Below are 17,248 nucleotides of genomic sequence, written 5' to 3' on the forward strand. Positions count from 1 at the left end.
GAGAGGAACGAGGGAAGCGGGATTTGCCCGAAAGCTGTGAAAAAGGGAGAAAACGATGGCCTCGGGGGGACGGCAGGGACCGCCCGGAGAGGGGTGGCTAAATTAGTCCCCAGCCAGCGAGAGCAGGGGTAATGCCCTGGGCTCCAGCCCCAAAGGATGGCGTGTTGTAGTCCCCATTTGGTGATTTGACATCAGGCTTTTCGTCAGGAAAACCACCAGCCCAATTATTACTATTTTTCCCTCACAGATGCCTGTTAATGTTCATATTGGCCTCATGTGGGTCCACTGCAAGCATTTCCAACCCTATACCAAGCGAGAGCCGTTTTTGCTGAAAAAAAAAAGGACCAGATTAGCAATAGAATACACCAAAAATATAAGGGCTGTTTCACCACACCGTCACTTCACTGCAGCCAGCTTGCCTGGAGAGGTTCGGCTGTGCTTTAATTTGTGGCACAATTCTTGCCTCATGTTATGGGGATTACAACTGTGTTGCTACAAGTATGGGGAGCTCAGGCTTTTTTTTTTTTTTTTAATATTTTCCTAGGTTCAGTCCCCCTGCCTCCCTGAATCTTGTTCAGTGCTCAGCTGAAGCTGAGGAGGAGAAAAAAAGAAACCAACCCAAACCCCACAGTGAATGAAAGCTGCATTTCAGCCCCACGCCTGGTGTTCACCCTGATGGCAGGTATCTCACACCAAAGCTATTTCCCTGACTGGGAACAGACCGCACAGTGCTTCTGCATGCTGGCTGTTTGCTACCTTGCCCGAGGAAGCCCCCAGCCATCGTTGCCAAGGCCCTGGCTGCGTGGTTGCAGTGGGCACACCGTGGACAGGCACGTGCTGCTTCATGCCGTCCATGTTCTAACAGCAGCTGTACGTTCAGTGTAACTTCCACTTCTAGCAATTGCTAACGTATTAGTAGGCAAGTTTTTGTAAATCAGGTTGGAACCATTTAGGTGCTCACTATCCCTTGCCATCTGCTCTGCTCCTCTGCTAGAGCTGCTGGAAGGGCAGACACTTCACTGCCATGTCGTGGGATTTAAACCCCTCCATCACAGGCAGTTGCTGCAGCAACATTGCTGGACTTTGTATTGATGCAGCTTAACATGCTCATAATGCTCTGTGCGAACAGTTCTTTGCTGGAAATGGTAAGCAGAGTTACCACAGTACTGCAAGAGGCAACACCTGTGAAAGGATGCAGCGACTGGAGCTAATTCCCTCTTGCCTTTTGAGTTAGCAATTGATATGTAGAAGTAGAGACCTCAGCTATGCCTCTGCAGAGACTTTGCTAGGGATTTTGGACTGCAGAGGTACCATTAAAACATCAAAACATTCTTCTAGAAAAAAAGGAAATACTCCAGCTTGATGCCAAAGACAATAAAATAACGATGATTTTTAGCGTCGCACCAACAAGAGAAGCAATTATTTGTAATTTACTGTTTATTTTCATATACAAAAAGATAAACTTGAAATAGTTCTTTCTAGTTTTTTTCCTCCTATCTGTTGGGGTGTAGCTGCTTCACACAGGGCAAATACTACATTCATACTGGTTTATTCGGACACCCAGTGCAAAGCTGAAGCAGCAAAACTCCAACTTGGCAGATCTAATTTCAAACTTGAGACTCATTTCTAAAATACCACAGTAAAAAGGAACAAAGATCCACTGCAAATTCATGAACTATGATACAATGTTCTTTCCAAAATGTCTTCATTTCATAACTGCAATACAATGGATGTCTGCATTAGGCCATTTTATATATACATTTTATATATATATACTTTTGCAGAATATATATATAATATACATATATAAAAAATCAGCACACTTCAATCCAAAAGGGGTTACAGCAACGAGCTTAACTCTCTGTATACTTTTTTTTCTTTAACAGGATACTTTAGTATAACTTTTGTTAACTCAGTAGTACAAGCTATCTCTGTTCTACATTTTTATAGCTACAAGAGTGAAATATAACCTACAACATTTACATTTCACGTATCTTGGTATACAAACAGTACTTAGTGAATTTGAGCCAAGGACCAAAAGACTCTTCAAAAATTATTTCACCATCTGATAGAGCTTCCTGTAATTTACACTCAGTTTATTCTGCAATCTTCTAAATCATTCACTTAATCTCATAGTTTGAGTTTAAATCCATTCAAACTGGAAATCCTGGAGAAACAGGTTACTGCAAACTCTTATGTATACTCTATATATACAAGTTAAGTAACACAGCGTAATAAGACTTAGCTATTTATCCTAAAACTGATATACACATATTTCACTACGCTAGACAAGTCTTAGGATTTTTATTTTCTTTCTTTAAATAAAGCACAAATTTAGAAGTAGCTGGTAAAACTTACAATAAGATGGTTTAAAATGACAAATGGTTAGGGTGAGATTTCTTTCTGCTGGTGCCAAAACATTTTCTTGTGAGTTTTGTACTATGCTGTGTTGTTTAACTGTATGTGTCTAACGTTACATGCAGAAAGCTCTTTCCACAAGAATCGACATCAAACTGTACTTAAGTCAACTTTACAGTATAAAATTTGCCAAACTTAAGGACGAATGTGAAAATACTAACAGGTGAAAGATCAGGCTTTCAACTCTATCATGAGGATCATGCAGAATTCATAAGCAGATAGTTTGAGCAGATTGGCAATGGCATTGTGCGGACTTATGGCATAGAATTGAGGTCAAGAATGTTACTTAGTTTGCAGTAACCACCTCCTTCAATTCTCATCTACCAACAGATCGACTTTTGCACCATAGTTATTCCATTGGAAGGCCAGCAGCATTGCAAAATGCCTCCTTCTGGGAGATTTTAGTACTTTTGTAAATGATTTACCAAAGATAATCATAAACCATCAATAGCCATCAAAACATTAGTCAGTCAAGGAAAAAAATGGGGAAAGAGAAACATCTCCTTTTCTTCCTTTAGTAATAGTAAATTAAGTATCAGTAATTAATTAAATTAATTACTAGTAATAGTAAATTCATTACTGTTTGGATTGGAAAGCTACTATTTTGTCCAAGGAAAATACAGACTGTAATGCTGCATCAGCTACATGAGTACATTTTTTAAAACCAAGTATTTGGGAGGGGCACACACAGACTAAAATGTTAATTAAAAGAATGGTCTAAATTTATTTTTGCCCAGAAAACATATGCTGAACAGAATTCCCTTCAGCAAAGTACCATTAAGGAGAATTCACTGTGGTTGAAGGTCTGCTTTTGTGAGCAGGTTCTTGGGAGAAGGTCGTTGGAAAAAAAGAAAGGGCTAGTACAGGTTCCAGGTCATGCCAACACGTTTTTTGCTATCCACTAAGCTGCTCAGGTGCTAAGTCCAACTTCACGAGCTATGGAATGCTCCAACTTCCTCTGTCATGGCTGGATTTTTTGTTTTTGGTTGGGTTTTTTGGTTTTTTTTTTTTTTTTTTTTTTGGAAGGGTTTATTTTTAACAGGGGTGGCAACGCAGAGATGCCAGTGATGACTGAATTAGGATTTTAATTGACTAGGATGGTTACTGATTACACTTCAGTTCCTCAAAACAGTGGAAAAATGGAATTAAGTATGGCCAATGCCTTCCTCTTCACAAAAACAGAAGGCATGAAGTCTTCCCAGAACATGCTGAAGTTTCACAATACTAACCTTACTGGAATGTTGTACACTGAGGGGGTTTTTTGTTTGTTTTTTAGCAACTGGAAAGATTAAGACGCCTCTGCTTCAAAATGGGCCAAAAAATGCAGGAATAGTGTTATAATCACATCATCTGCCCCATTAAAATACTGAAATAAAAGGCTAACAAAGGAAGCACTTTTCAGAAAACACTTTCTTGATATACATCCAGCACAATGCCATTATAGAGCTTCAGAGAAGCCCTTTTGGTTTCAATGTCAGAAAACAAAAAAGTTTTGCTTTTTTCCTTCAGTCCTTGGGGATCACTTTCCATTTACATATATATATCATATACATATGTGTATATATGCATATGATAAATATATATAAACACCCATGTTTAGCAAGGTTCCTGTTTGTGTATGTTACAATATTGTAGTATCAAGGAGAATCCAGATAGCAACACTGTTTAACATGAGGTTTTGAGGTAATTGGTTCTTGAAATACCTGGATCACAGACTACATCCAGAAATAACAGCTGGGCAATGAAAAGTGTTATTTTTTTCAGACAGAAAAGAAAAAAAAAACTAGTAAAAGAAATAAAAAGCTTACAGCAGTTGCTTTTACATGGAAAAATAAAGGCACAACAGAATAGCATTACATTTCAGAACAGCTGGATGGACATAACACAAGTATGCTCTCTTCCTGTGGAAGTGTCCCGACAAAAAGGATTCCTGCTCACTCCATAGGTTACTGCTTCAGCCAGGGAACCCGGCATTACCCTAAAACCAGAGTTTTAAAAAAGAAGTCCCATGTAAGTGAGGGACCAGGTGTTCAGCAAGTGCTTCAGGAACACACACGCACACTCATGGGCCCACAGCCTGGATGGGAAGTCTCCTCCTTGGCTTCCACAGGGCCAGGGCTTGACCAAGAACACAGATATAGGGCTTGGCAATTGCAGGAGCCTGCTCAACGTCATTTAAGCACTGATTTCAAAATGCGCACTGTCAAATGCACAATGAACTGTTTGGTTTAAAGCTTTTTTTCAGTAAATCTTACCCCACGGACACTGTGCTGTTAAGGTTAAGGGAATCAAAAAGACTGGAGTGAATCTTCAGTCTAGTGGGAAAAGTTAGCTTAAGTGAAAAGAATACATTTTATGTTTTTTTTTTTTTTTCTGTAATACTTTCAGAATATCTTGGATTGCTTACACAAATTCAGAATGCTCTTTTTCTAAGCAGGAATTTGGACATGGCAGTGCTCCTTTTCTTTAGTGCCTCCAACCAGGACAGTAACACAGAGCACGTATCTGTGTGTCCTGGTGAAGCCTGATTAGTTGCGTCGCTTCAGAGAGAAGGAACTTCTAGGAATTGGTTTTATCAGGACTCTACTGGCAACAGCTCCTTACAGATCATATTGTCAATGCAGCAGACGCCGCTGCTATAAACGGATATGGCAGCCAGCGAGATCAGCCCGGCTATTTGGTCTCAGTCAATTCTCAACACCTTGACTTCGCAACTCACTGCAGCTTCATGGCGTATGCCAAAAAAGACACGCCGCTCATGGATACTCGCATGAACACATGAAAAAAAACCTCTTCCTGGTTAAACTGAGGATGGTCATAGAAAAGCAATAAGCAGCTTTAGCAGAAGGGATATGACATGCAAGATAACCTAAACATACACACAGTGCCGTCCTCAAAGCATGTCCAAGTACATCCTAACTTGTTCCTCAAACTGGTTTCAGGCTAAACTTGTTCTATCCTCTAGACTTTCATGTAGTGTACACTTAATTTAAACATATTTTTTATATATATATTTATTTATTTGCTGTGCATACACAGACCTTTCTCCCTTTTCCCTGCAGAAACATATTAGACATTACAAAAATAATTTGTGGTATAAAAGAATTCTCACACAATGTAGAATTTTTGTTTGTATATGTAACTAAAATATATATTTTTTTTTTCCAAAAGTAAAAAAGTCAAAATGTCCTTATCTTCCTCTATTATATAGTCTATTTTATTTACAATGTTATCAAACAATATTCTGTATGTAAAAGTGATTAATAGTTTGCGGGACACTTCCTGTTTAGCAGCTTCTCAAGCGGAGTGTGGCTTGAAGAGGACTGCAACTACAGCACTGACACGTTAGCAACCAGCACCTTCCTCTGCAACATGAGTTTCTTCCATACTGAGTGAAACCAGATCTTTCCCCTGCAAAAAAGGGCAAGTTCTGACAGTCTGCCTAGAAAGTAGCAAAGAGGAACAAAATGTGTGTTTTCCAGTTTCAGGGGGATCAGGATTCCTAAAGGTGAGGCCTGACCCAAGCGACGTGGAAATACCCGCCAGCAATGTTGCACTGAGTGGACCCAACGCTTCTGCTGCATCTACTGAAACCAACAACTTCAGGCGGGAACAGCAGTGAGTCAGGAGACCCAAGTACAATGCACTGGAGTTACTGGGGGCCATTCACTGACCTTCTCTTTGAAACAAACATACATTAAAATCTCAGCATTTCCATAGGTGTAACTTTATCTAGCATTCTGTAAGAGAATTTCAGCTTATGAAGAATGAGGCAGAATAAAAAGTGGTTTTATTTTGTCTTAAACAAAGAAAAGTTTATGATCAGGACTAGCCAAAATCCTTAATCATAATGAATAAGCCTGGTACTATTTAGTAGTTAGACTGGTTTAGACTGTAGTTTGATGTAGTAGTTAGATGGTTAGACTGGTTTACAGACAACTCTTATAACTCTTACAGTCAGGGAGATCCTGGCTCCTAAAGTCAAGGAGGATTTTTACCCAGGATATTCAAGGTTAATATTCACCTAAGAACTGCCATACAAGAGAGGAAGGTCACCAATAAAACTCTGCATTAAAGTTTTTAAAGAGTTACTTCCTCTAAGTCTGAATGGGAAATGAAATCTAGTGCTTGAGAAGCAACGTAAGAGGTGGTGTACCCATCATATTCAAGGGAGTGGTAAGAGGAAAAGAGCTAAAATTGCTTCTTACAGCTACGTCTATGGATGTGCCTGATTGCTGACTTAGAAAAAGCCTCTGCAGTACTGAACAGAACCAAAATCATGTAAATGAGAGTTCAAATGAACACCTGACAGCTCAAATGTTAAAAGACCAGTAAGTTCATCAGAGCTTGTCTTCATTAATAAAATAAATACATACCAGCTCAAAAAGAACAGCTTTAGCTAAACTGGTACAAATGTGTAAGTAAGCAAAAGTTCAGAATTTCCTTCTCTGCTGCAACAGCAAGACACACATACCTACATAAATTTAAAATTTGTAACTGAGCACACACGCAATTTGGAAATTCTTTTTAAAATCACTTTCTGAATCCTATTGACAAGATGATCTATAAGGAACCGTTACACCAGGGAAGATGTAATACTTCACAATCAACATTTGGTCAAAGTTTGTACGGTCGCGCCATTCCCCGCACTAAGATAAGCGTGAGAATTTTTGTTTATGCTTTCTCAAAAGAGAAGATTTAAGAGACTGTCTAATAGGCTATTAAAATCATATGGCACTTTCAATAAATACTTTAAAGCTTCTTAAAGAAATCAGGATAAAAAAAGCAACTGCTGTAATAAGCCTGTTTTAGCCATAATACATAATGCTGAAGGAAAAAATCCAGAACAGCAAACAGATATTAACATTTAAAAGACAGTACAGCTTTTTTCTTTCTGCAGCAATATGAGCTGGCTCCTGTTCCCGGGGAAACGGGAGCAAGCCCACCTCGAAACAAGTATTCACTCAACCTTAACTGCTCTACGCTCCACCCCAACCCTTACATCACTTCACTTCTAAAACACAGTCACATTTTTATATAAATCTCAGTGCAGAAATGTATTAAATATGAAAAATCCTGATCCTGCAAACCTTTACGACCATGCTTAACGCTAAGTGAGCGCCTAACGCGGTGACAGCAGAAGAGCTACCTCCACACTTAACGCTAAGCACAGGTACGTCGCAGCATCAGGCCCAAAGATGCCAACCACCACCGGGGACATCGGCTGGGTCTAAATGGTATCGATCTGTCTGGTTTTGTCAAGGTGTTCTCAACAGAAGCACATTAAGAAACAAAAACTTCCAAACCTACACAGGGAAACACAGTTACACGTGTGTACATACTAATATGCAATATACATTCAGTAACTCGAAAGAATACGTTAAGACTTTATTCAGATAACAAATTAAGGCAATTATCTTAATGTCTCTTCAAGATAAAGGACCATGTCCTCATTTGTGACCTCTAGGTTTTAAAGCTATATTTTTAAAGAAATAGATTTCCGTTTTCTTTATATTTTCTCCAATTAGTAATTTTGTTTGCTGAATAAATTATATCTGTGCAAGGGTGCACGCTGACAATTTGGCAGTGGCAAGAAGTCCAATTCCTTTCTATAATACAGACTTTTAACATTTTTGTTCCAGGGTTATTAGTTCAAGACTGCATTTTGGCTTAACACAAAGAAAAATTTAGAAGTTCTGGCCATCCAATGGACATAACTTTGTCAGTCTAGCAAGACACAGAATTCATGGTATATTCAAAGCATAAAAAAGGAAATAATAATTAAAAACAAAAAGAAAAAAAAAGAGAAAAAAAAGATGTACTGTCCTTTCACTAAAACAGACCAAAAAAAAAAAAAAAACAAACCAAAAAACCAAAACCAAAACAAAAACAACCCACAGAATGGAAAACAGCCTTCACAAATAAGAGTGAATAATGCCCAGGTACCTTATATAGGCAGTTATTCTACAACTGTATACAGTTATTTACAATGGTGCTTTATAAAACAAACAAAAAAAAATGGTAGCACTTCCTAAAAGATTTTGGAACTTTTTTTCTTTTTTTTTTCTTTTTTTAAAACTCCCTTGTCAGAAAAGCCAACTTACATTAAAATATACTTACTACAAGACAACACAACTAACAAAATATATAATAAAACTCATACAAGTAGAAAATTCTGAGGTATTTCTGGTTTGAGGTGGTCTGTGGTCATGAAGTTTTTAATTTTTTTTTTCAGTTTAAACCTCGGAAGCCACGTAACGTGTGTGTGTGTATGTGTGTGTTTTGTGGTATTTTTTTTTTTTTAGTTTTTTTTTTTTTAAAACATTGCATGTCTTGCAAATTAAAAAAATATTTCAATGTTGAATCAGCAGCATTAGGAACATTCACTGACTAGAGCGAGTTTATGGCATAATAAGATAACGTTATTTTTGAATATGCACCACTTAAGACAAAAGAGTTTCGTCACAGAGTAGGGAGAAAGCAGGGTCAAAGAAACCAGTTGGAGAGATGCTGCCATCACCACTGCTGCGGCTCAGCCACCTCCACGTCCTGCAACTGGGCAGCTCAGAGGCTTCTCGGATGCTACAGGAGCCATCTGCCACCGGTTCAGGTATTTCCACCCCCTCCCCAACCCCAAATTAATGAGGATGAAAAAAATAAATAAATTACAGAGCCAGTTCTCATGCTTTCCCTCTTTTCACCGTGCGCACCAGTAGCTCGGGCTGACAGATGATCAACATCAAGGCTGATTTTCCTGAACTGACTCGCGCTTAAAGCGAGATGCAAAAATTTTCCCATGTTCCAGTATTTTACCAAAGTGCTTCTGAAAACACATTTCCCACCTCTTCCAATTAAACTGCTTAAAAGCATCCTTCCCATTTCTATCTAGAGTCAAAAAATACAAGGTAATTATAGTTCTGCTTCATTCTTTTACCACCCAAGCTCAAGATCCTGGAGGAAGAAAGAACTCACGCCTTGCTTACAACCACTGGCTCTTTAACTCCGCTTTCTCCATACGCTGCAGCCGTTATTACTCTGCCCAGAAATGTCCTTCCCCTCCTCTAATGGTTACCTGAGAAGTAGCTCCATAGCAAATGATGTTTCTCCAAATGCTGCCAAGTCCAACGTCACTCTCCCCACCCCTATTCTATGCTTCCCCCCTTCAATTCTACCATCAAGAATTAACATTCTCCGCCCAGTTACTTTTTTTTCCCATGTTACAATGACACCCGTTAGATCCGTAAAAGACACATCTGCTGTTTTTTTTTGAAGCTCACTTCCGAAAAAAAAAAAAAAAAAAACTGAACCCAAAACCAAAACAAAACGGGGAAAAAAATCCTTTTGAGGAAGGTGTATTCTTTATATAACAGTCTTAAGTTTCCTCCACAGTTTGCAGCATTGTGTTTTCGAAGATGGTAGGTGGTTTTCCTTTATGTCACAGATGCTCCGCTCAGAAGACAGACTGATAAAGAGAAACCCAGAAAACTGAATAAAATAAAAACAACTGAAGTGAGTTTGTTGAGGTTCTGAGGTACCTGCACCTTTTCTGCATTCATGAGTCGGCACCTGAATGCTTGCTGAAATGTCCATTTTTTAATACAGTAGAGCAATGTGCTGGTAAAATTGATCCAATCCAAAAAAATAATAATAATAATAATAACAATAATAATAAAAAGTCAAGATAAAATAGCAGCTGCATTCATGTGTTTGTTGGATTTCTGTGTTTTTGTTTTTTTGTGTGGGTTTTTTTTTTTTTCAAACTTTTTTTTCTTTTTTTTTTTAAATCCACTGAGTCTGGAAAGACAAAAGTGAACCAGGACTTAGATACTAGACTCTTTGGGTGGCAAGTCCACGTTGGTGACGGATGTCACGATGGAGACGAGGCAGTCCGAGGTAGTGCCGTTTACGGATTTGCGGATCTGCGCAATGCGCTCCTCGACACAGCCCGCCGAGAGCCGAGCCTCCGCGTCGTGGTCCCAGCACTCTTCGATGGTCACGCAGAGCTGCGCCAAGCCCTACAGACAACAAGGAGGAGAAAGCACGTTCAGTAACAAAGTCTGTTCCAGGGACCATCCTTGCAGCAGACAAGGAGGTCCACTTAAGACAGCTTATTGCTATAAAGAAAAACTAAGTATTTTCTCCATGGTACACAAATTATCATAAGATTAGCTTTAAAAATTACTTTAAATATGTGGTTGCAGTTGTTTTAAGCTTCTGCTTTCTAAGGCTGTAGGTTTTGGTCTCATCCGGCTTTTTTTCCATAGCCTCAAAAGGACTTTTTTTAATATCAAAGTATATAACACGATTCATCAGTTTGCGATTCAGAAGACAAGACATCAAGTATTACGATTCCCATGATAAAACCATGAGAGCTGGCAGCACCATATCAGTTACAAAGAAACTTGCTTTGTCTGCAATCATTTCCAAATCAACCAACTTCAACCCTGCTGAAAGAGTACAGCTCTCACTTGAACCCTCGTTTGAACTGGAACATTCATCTTTATCTACAGCCCATGGCTCTCCTTGACTTCTAGGCAATGAGTTAGTACACAAGTCTAGCCAAAACCTTGGCAGTTTGGTCAAAACAGAGGCATTTAGCTTCTTACTGAAGCCCTGTGAGATTTCATTATCAGCTCAGTTTCCTAGTCTGAAAAAAAAAAAAAAAAATCACCTCTTTTATTAAAAACGCGAGCCTGAAATGATCTGCCTCTGAGAAACCCACGTTGCATTTTGCTTCATTGTCTGCTTGCCTTCACGTCTAATTAATTTTTCCTCAAAAAAGCATTGAAGTCTTGCATGCTATCTAGCTTGTGAGGAACACGTCTCCAATGGTATGGATCGTTTTCTCTTTCATAATGAAAGGGACTTTATTTTCAACTTGAGATGATTCTGTAATTCTGTGATTTTTCCATTGTTTCACCATTTTAAAGGAGTCCTACACTAGCTAAACTACCACACGCTCTACATTCAGCACTAGCTGACTTTAAGCAGCTGGTTTACTCTCAAAATACAAAGGACAAATGGAAAGGGTAGCATGAGGCTGTTGAGCAACCCCTCAATTCCCCAGCACTGACTCTCTAGCACCAGGGAGAAGGTCCGTGCACTGGGGATGGACTGGTTTGCTTCCCTTTGAAGCTCACTAGTGACACATAAGCACATCTCTTGTTCCCATCACGCAGGGAAACATTTTCCACCGTTAACCAGGAGGGACGTACGGGGTGTTTCAACCAGTGATCCTTGAACACGGGGCGCATCTTCTTGTGAACCACCACTTCTTGCAGGTCCTCAAGGGATGGGTGCTGACCTATCTCTTCTTCGAAAGGCAGCATGTATTCATCCACTGGACCTAAGGTGCACATGGAGAACGGGGTTAGTACAGAAGCAGCTTCTGCAGAGCCACATGCTCCCCATGCATGAGTGAGCTGTGGCTCCACAGCAACCTCAACCAACCACAGCAAAGCCTGGAGTTCACATGTCATTGCAGACAAATGTGATCTACATTCCTCCTGCACAATGGACTTTGCTATCCCCACTGCTTGTCTGGCCATGCATTTTCCACCTCGTCGGGTTACAAATCTGAACCCTCAGCTGGGCCCCCCAGTCCCACCACTCTCCTTGAGGAGGCTTGCCAGGCAGTTCATGATTTATTTTAACAGAAAGAGCAAATCAGCCCATCCTCTTCACATTTTAGCACAGCATTTCAACACACAATAACCTAGAGAAGGGTTTCAGCATGAGCGTAATTTCATTTTAGGCACTGACTAGCAAGGTTAAGCATATACAACACTTAAGATTTCTCGCTTTGTGATCTGGCTTGTTCCTAAGCTTGAGTCAGCCCTGACACACTGGAGCCAGACGCACTTGTCCCAAGTACCAGCTCCTAAGTGAAAAATGATTTCTGAACGCTTTAGTTATACCAGCTATGGCTGTGAACTGCCCTGGGCCACAGGAATGAGACAACTGTTACAAGTATCAGCCCAGGCGCCGGAGAGTAGCAAGAACTTCTGCTTATTGAAACGTCATTTGGCCTTTGGCAACGCGTAGATGCTGTGTCACAAACGGCAGCTCGGTTTAACTGATGGGCTTTCTCAGGGTGCTCCTCAGCATCACTTATGGTTTCTCGGCAGCAAAGAGTGATCTCTTTCAGGAGCGGAGGTATTTCAAGAGGGCCTTTCCAGACTAAAATAAAAGAGCTGACCGCTTTAGCTGGTCATGAACTGTGACACCAACAACATGATGTTCAGGTAATCTAAACAAATGAAATCACTGAACAAGCTTATCATTATTCTTGTTGACACAATGCCAGTCACTAAAGCAAACTAAAATGTTCATTCCAACAGATGCCACGATAACGCTCACAACCTTCCCTTCCTCTCCCTCCAGAGGAATCAAGGCTGTGAAGAGCTGCACTGGTGATCCCCAAGCCAAATTATGCTCACCAACTATCCCACAACTGGACTGAGCCAAAGCTCTGTTTCTGAAGTTAAATTCATTGCCTTTCAGCTCCACACATCAGGACCAGGGCTACTGGTCAGTCACTGAAGCCAGCAGACATGATTTTGACCACAAAGACAGAGCAGATCTGTTAAATAAGTTTAGAGAACATCACTTCTTAACTAAAAGTACAGATGAGGTTCAGCATAACACCCTTTATCCCAAAGGAAGCCTTTCGTCTGATTTAAGGGTGCTGTGTACGACACCTGAAGTATCTTGGCCAGCTGCTGCCTGAGAAGACTTGGAAGGAGATCGCAAACATGACAGGCAAAAATCCAAGTGGATGTCTGGAGGGGCCTCAACAGAGAAAGGTTATTCCTACATCTGCACAGTGATCTGGGTGCCACTGTTCCACCACACTGTGCTCCCACCTCTCCGCTCCTCCTGCATTTTATCTGGGGAGCTAGGAACTTTTTGAAGAAAACACCTTCTCTTACCACACACCTATGCAGATATCCTGATTATAATCAAGCTCCTTGGTGCTACTGCAATACTAAAAAAAATATTTGAAGTCCAGGCAAGGTACTATTAATTTATGAACTTGACAGTCAGTCCAGAGCACCCACGTCTACGCAAGAGGAAAGAAATTGGAGCAAGCAGCCTTGGAGCTACTACAACAACACAATTGCTTCCCTGACCAGAGCCAAGGTCCTGCAAATGGCAAGGATGTCACCAAAAAGCAGATGTGCTATTCTAGACAGAAAAGACCCCCATTTGTTCCATTTTGCAGCATCATTTTAGGATTAGATAAACTGAGAAAGGGGACACCATGGAAGTTCATTCTTTTGGATCATTCAGGAGAAAGTGAAAGTCTCTAAAGTTGCAGATGGAACAACAAACTCAGCCCAGTGCTGAGAGAGCACTTGATCAGAAGTCAAAGATTAATACCTAATGACTTATGATAACAAGGAAACGGGCTTGCTGACCCAAGAAGATCCTTCCAGCCCTGTGTTCCTGCTATTTCACCAAGGTGCTTCACTTCCCAGCTTTCCATTTAGGCTACCATACTGGAAAAGTGAAGTGCGACAGCCAAGCTGGAGCTGAGCACGGCTCTTCTCCAGAGCTGAAAGCCTGCCTTGGTCACAGGCAGGAACGCATTGTGCCATGCAGAGCAGCCCAGCGCAGGCTCAGGACTAAAGGACACCCATCACTGATGGAGGAATCGCCTTCTCCTTCTCCCTCAGTGTTCTCAGCCAATTTGCAATGTAACTGGCGAAGTTAAAAGCACTTAGAGTTGAACACTACAAAGGTCATTAGCTACAGAGAATTACAACTTTAGTTAAAAAACAAGCAAGTGAAAAATGGGTTAGCTGCTTAATAAAAATCAGCCATTGGGGTTTTTTTTTGGGGGGGGGGGGGGCGGTTTGTTTGTTTGTTTGTTTTAACAAAGGCAAACCCATTCTCTGGACCACTCCACCACACTGAGACAGAGCCTTCCCCAGGGAAGAAATGATCTTTATCCTTACCATCAACTGCTCTGCACCTGGAGACTAGCTCCCACAACACCAGTCCCATTGCATACATGTCTATTCTCAGGAAGGCGTCTCGCTGAAAGTTGATTGCTCCCTCCAACACTTCAGGAGCCATATACCTCCTCGTTCCCACCTACGGAGAAAGAAACAACTCAAGTTACATTCCAGTTGGGCCCATCAGCCTCCACTGGTTGGAGATGAGTGACAGTTGGTTTCATTAGCCTTAAGGCTACTCCTGCTAAAGTTGTACCTCGCTCGGAAAACAAGGAAAAGGGGGCTGGTTTTTCTGACAGTGATTTTCATTAAGATCACTCGAGTCTAGATAAGCCACCTGAAAGAAAAAGCCAAAGTGCACAGCCATGTGTGCGATATTCATTCAGCGTATGCTACGGGTCTAATCTAAATGCAGCGTGGCACGGTGAGGACGGAGGAAATCCTGCCTTCTCTGTGTCCCACCGCACCTCACTCCAGCAGCACATGCTGCATGAGCAAATGCTGTCTTTGGAGCATTTGAAAAAGTGTGGAAAATACTGGAAAAGTCCAAAAAAAAAAAAGAGGGCAAAAATGAGGAAAGCTGTGGGGAGCTACCCTGGAAAAAGTTCACTCCTTCTGGGATAAATGCAAAAAAAAAAAAAGGAGTCTGCACTGAAGACAGGCACTCAGAAAACCTCAGAGGCAGACAAGAGGGGATGCTGGCCTTGCTGTGCCCTGGCACAGGAGCAGAACGAGGGGCCACTCACTGTAACGCAAAGGCAGAAAATTAAGAACAAAAAAAACCCGTAGTAAACTGTTTACGCAGCGCACAGCCAGCTTGCGAGATATGCCATTGCTAAAAGCCACCAAAGCAGCCAGCTGAATTCTTAAAAATAAATGAATAATTTTAGGAGTATTAACATCTAATACTGAGACAATAAAGAGTCAGCAAGGCCCATGTTGGAAGGAAGAAACCGACTGCCTGCGTGGCCAAGGGGACCACACCTGCACAGCAGACCATCAGGGTCCAAGTGCTCTCCTTGCTCATCCACATCAAAGCATCTCTTGGAATTTATGTCTGAGCACAGGCTTTTATGGAAAATACATATCTCAAAGAGAATTAAATGCATCTATACAAACTAACCCTCACTCCTGAGGAGCTATGGCAAGCTCAACTTTTAAAAATGTTATTGTTAAAGATAACGATTACCTGTCCATGAGTGTCCCCTGGAGGTTTTCCAGGTTCAAACCGTACAGCTAGTCCGAAATCGGCTAGCACTGCTGTCAAGTCGTTCTTCAGCAAGACATTTTTACTCTTGAAGTCCCTACAGATAAGCCAAGAAACAGGTTTGGGAAGGGTTTATTACGGCATGCATCTAAATCACATTGCAACACAGCACATTGTAAGTCTACAGGTTCACCAGCCCCCAGTAAATCAGCTCCTCCTTTCCTTCCGCAGCTGCCCAGCACGGCCAGTGCTGGCAAATTCGGCTGCTCCCCGCTGCCCATGTCCCTAAAACACAACCAAGCAGCCCTGTACTGCCTGGCACAGAGTCAGCCAAACTATACAGTGAATTAACCTCAAAATAAAAGCAAGGAGTGATATGATGAGGGTGTTTTAATTAGAGCAGGCACTGTAAGGCACCGTTTCTTCCTCTGAGTACCACGCGTGGACCCCCACCTCTGAGCACTTCTTACATTTCTCACTCCCAACAAACGCAAGGTTAAGGGGGTGAATTTACTCTTTATCCTGGTAAGGATGCTTGTTCCTATCTACAAAATCAGATCTTCCTGGAAATGAACAGGTGCTGGTGGGACTCTGTTCACCCTGACTACACACTTCAAGAGACTTTTGCCACAGTCATCTATTACACTTAGGTTTTAATCGCTGGACTCATCTCCCCCAGAGAATTCGGAGAGTTGGAAAGCAAGCAGTGGAGGGGGAGAACCCACACTCAGACAAGCTGGAACGGGCAGCTGACAGGTAAGTGTAAACATTTGCAGTAGAGATGGTGGGTCTGTGCTTGGAGATGGCTTTAAGGGGACATTTGTGTCAGTCCCGTGCCGCAGCAGGATCATTTCAGGGCAGCTCAGGTAAATCTGCAGGGGCTGGGAAGGAGAGGGACGGTGGAGGAGTGTCACACCAAGATGCCTAACCAGTCGAGCCCTGTTCCCTGGGCTTCCTGCATTTTCATCTGAAAAGGAATGTTTGGCAATCTAATTAAATTACAGACCTTAGACAGCAGATGGCAATTGTCCTGTATGCTCAGCATTATAATTTCCCTATCATCAATTCACTCGGTGACCCTGCTGATTGCAGGACATTGCAGGCCTGCACAAAATAATTAATGAGGGCAGATACAATTGTTCCGCACTGGAGAGATCTGTCAAAATTCTTTGGGAAGAGAGAAACTGCTGGACCATAGAGACGGGCTGCTCACTGTGGCCTTGGATGCCAGAGCACCAGCTTCAAGCACCACGAGCAAAAATCATCCTGCACCACCCAGTCCCTGCTTTTGAGCCTAAAAAAAAAATCAAAAGAAAGGATTTTTCTTTTCTAAGCTAAACACAGCATGATGGGCGTTTCTGGCTCAAGGATTAAGACGGGGGAAGCAGGTGTGAAGTTGGAGAGCATCGTACAGCCAGGGAACCCCAGCAGAAATCAGCCTCCATCACCTCAAGGGTTTCTACATTTGTACTCCTCCAGTACATGGAAAAAAACACCATTTACCTAACACCTGTCATCGTAGAGACTGTCTGCTTCCATGCTATAGCCATTTCCCCACAGGCTTAGAAATCAGCCATCATCTAATGCCACAGATAAACTCCTTTATTCGGTCACCATCAGGAGATTATGCCCTCCAGGATGTTGCAGATTTTGCAAAAAAAAA

At 41.5% G+C, this 17,248-nt stretch overlaps 1 protein-coding gene across 1 annotated transcript in view; it reads right to left on the minus strand.

The window, feature by feature from the left end:
• Window positions 1–1,419: 1,419 nt before the first annotated feature.
• Window positions 1,420–17,248, minus strand: part of ACVR2B (activin A receptor type 2B) — a 101,029-nt gene continuing 85,200 nt past the window's right edge. The window contains exons 8-11 of the mRNA XM_086741781.1: window positions 15,568–15,682; window positions 14,379–14,517; window positions 11,634–11,764; window positions 1,420–10,433 (exon numbers count right to left, since the gene is read on the minus strand). Coding sequence (XP_086597907.1) covers window positions 10,239–10,433; window positions 11,634–11,764; window positions 14,379–14,517; window positions 15,568–15,682 — 580 coding nt within the window. The 3' untranslated portion in view covers window positions 1,420–10,238. The remainder of the gene's footprint in view (window positions 10,434–11,633; window positions 11,765–14,378; window positions 14,518–15,567; window positions 15,683–17,248) is intronic.

The sequence above is a fragment of the Chlamydotis macqueenii genome, chromosome 2 (assembly GCF_036417535.1).
Source record: "Chlamydotis macqueenii isolate bChlMac1 chromosome 2, bChlMac1.mat, whole genome shotgun sequence".
Taxonomy (NCBI): Eukaryota; Metazoa; Chordata; class Aves; order Otidiformes; family Otididae; genus Chlamydotis; species Chlamydotis macqueenii.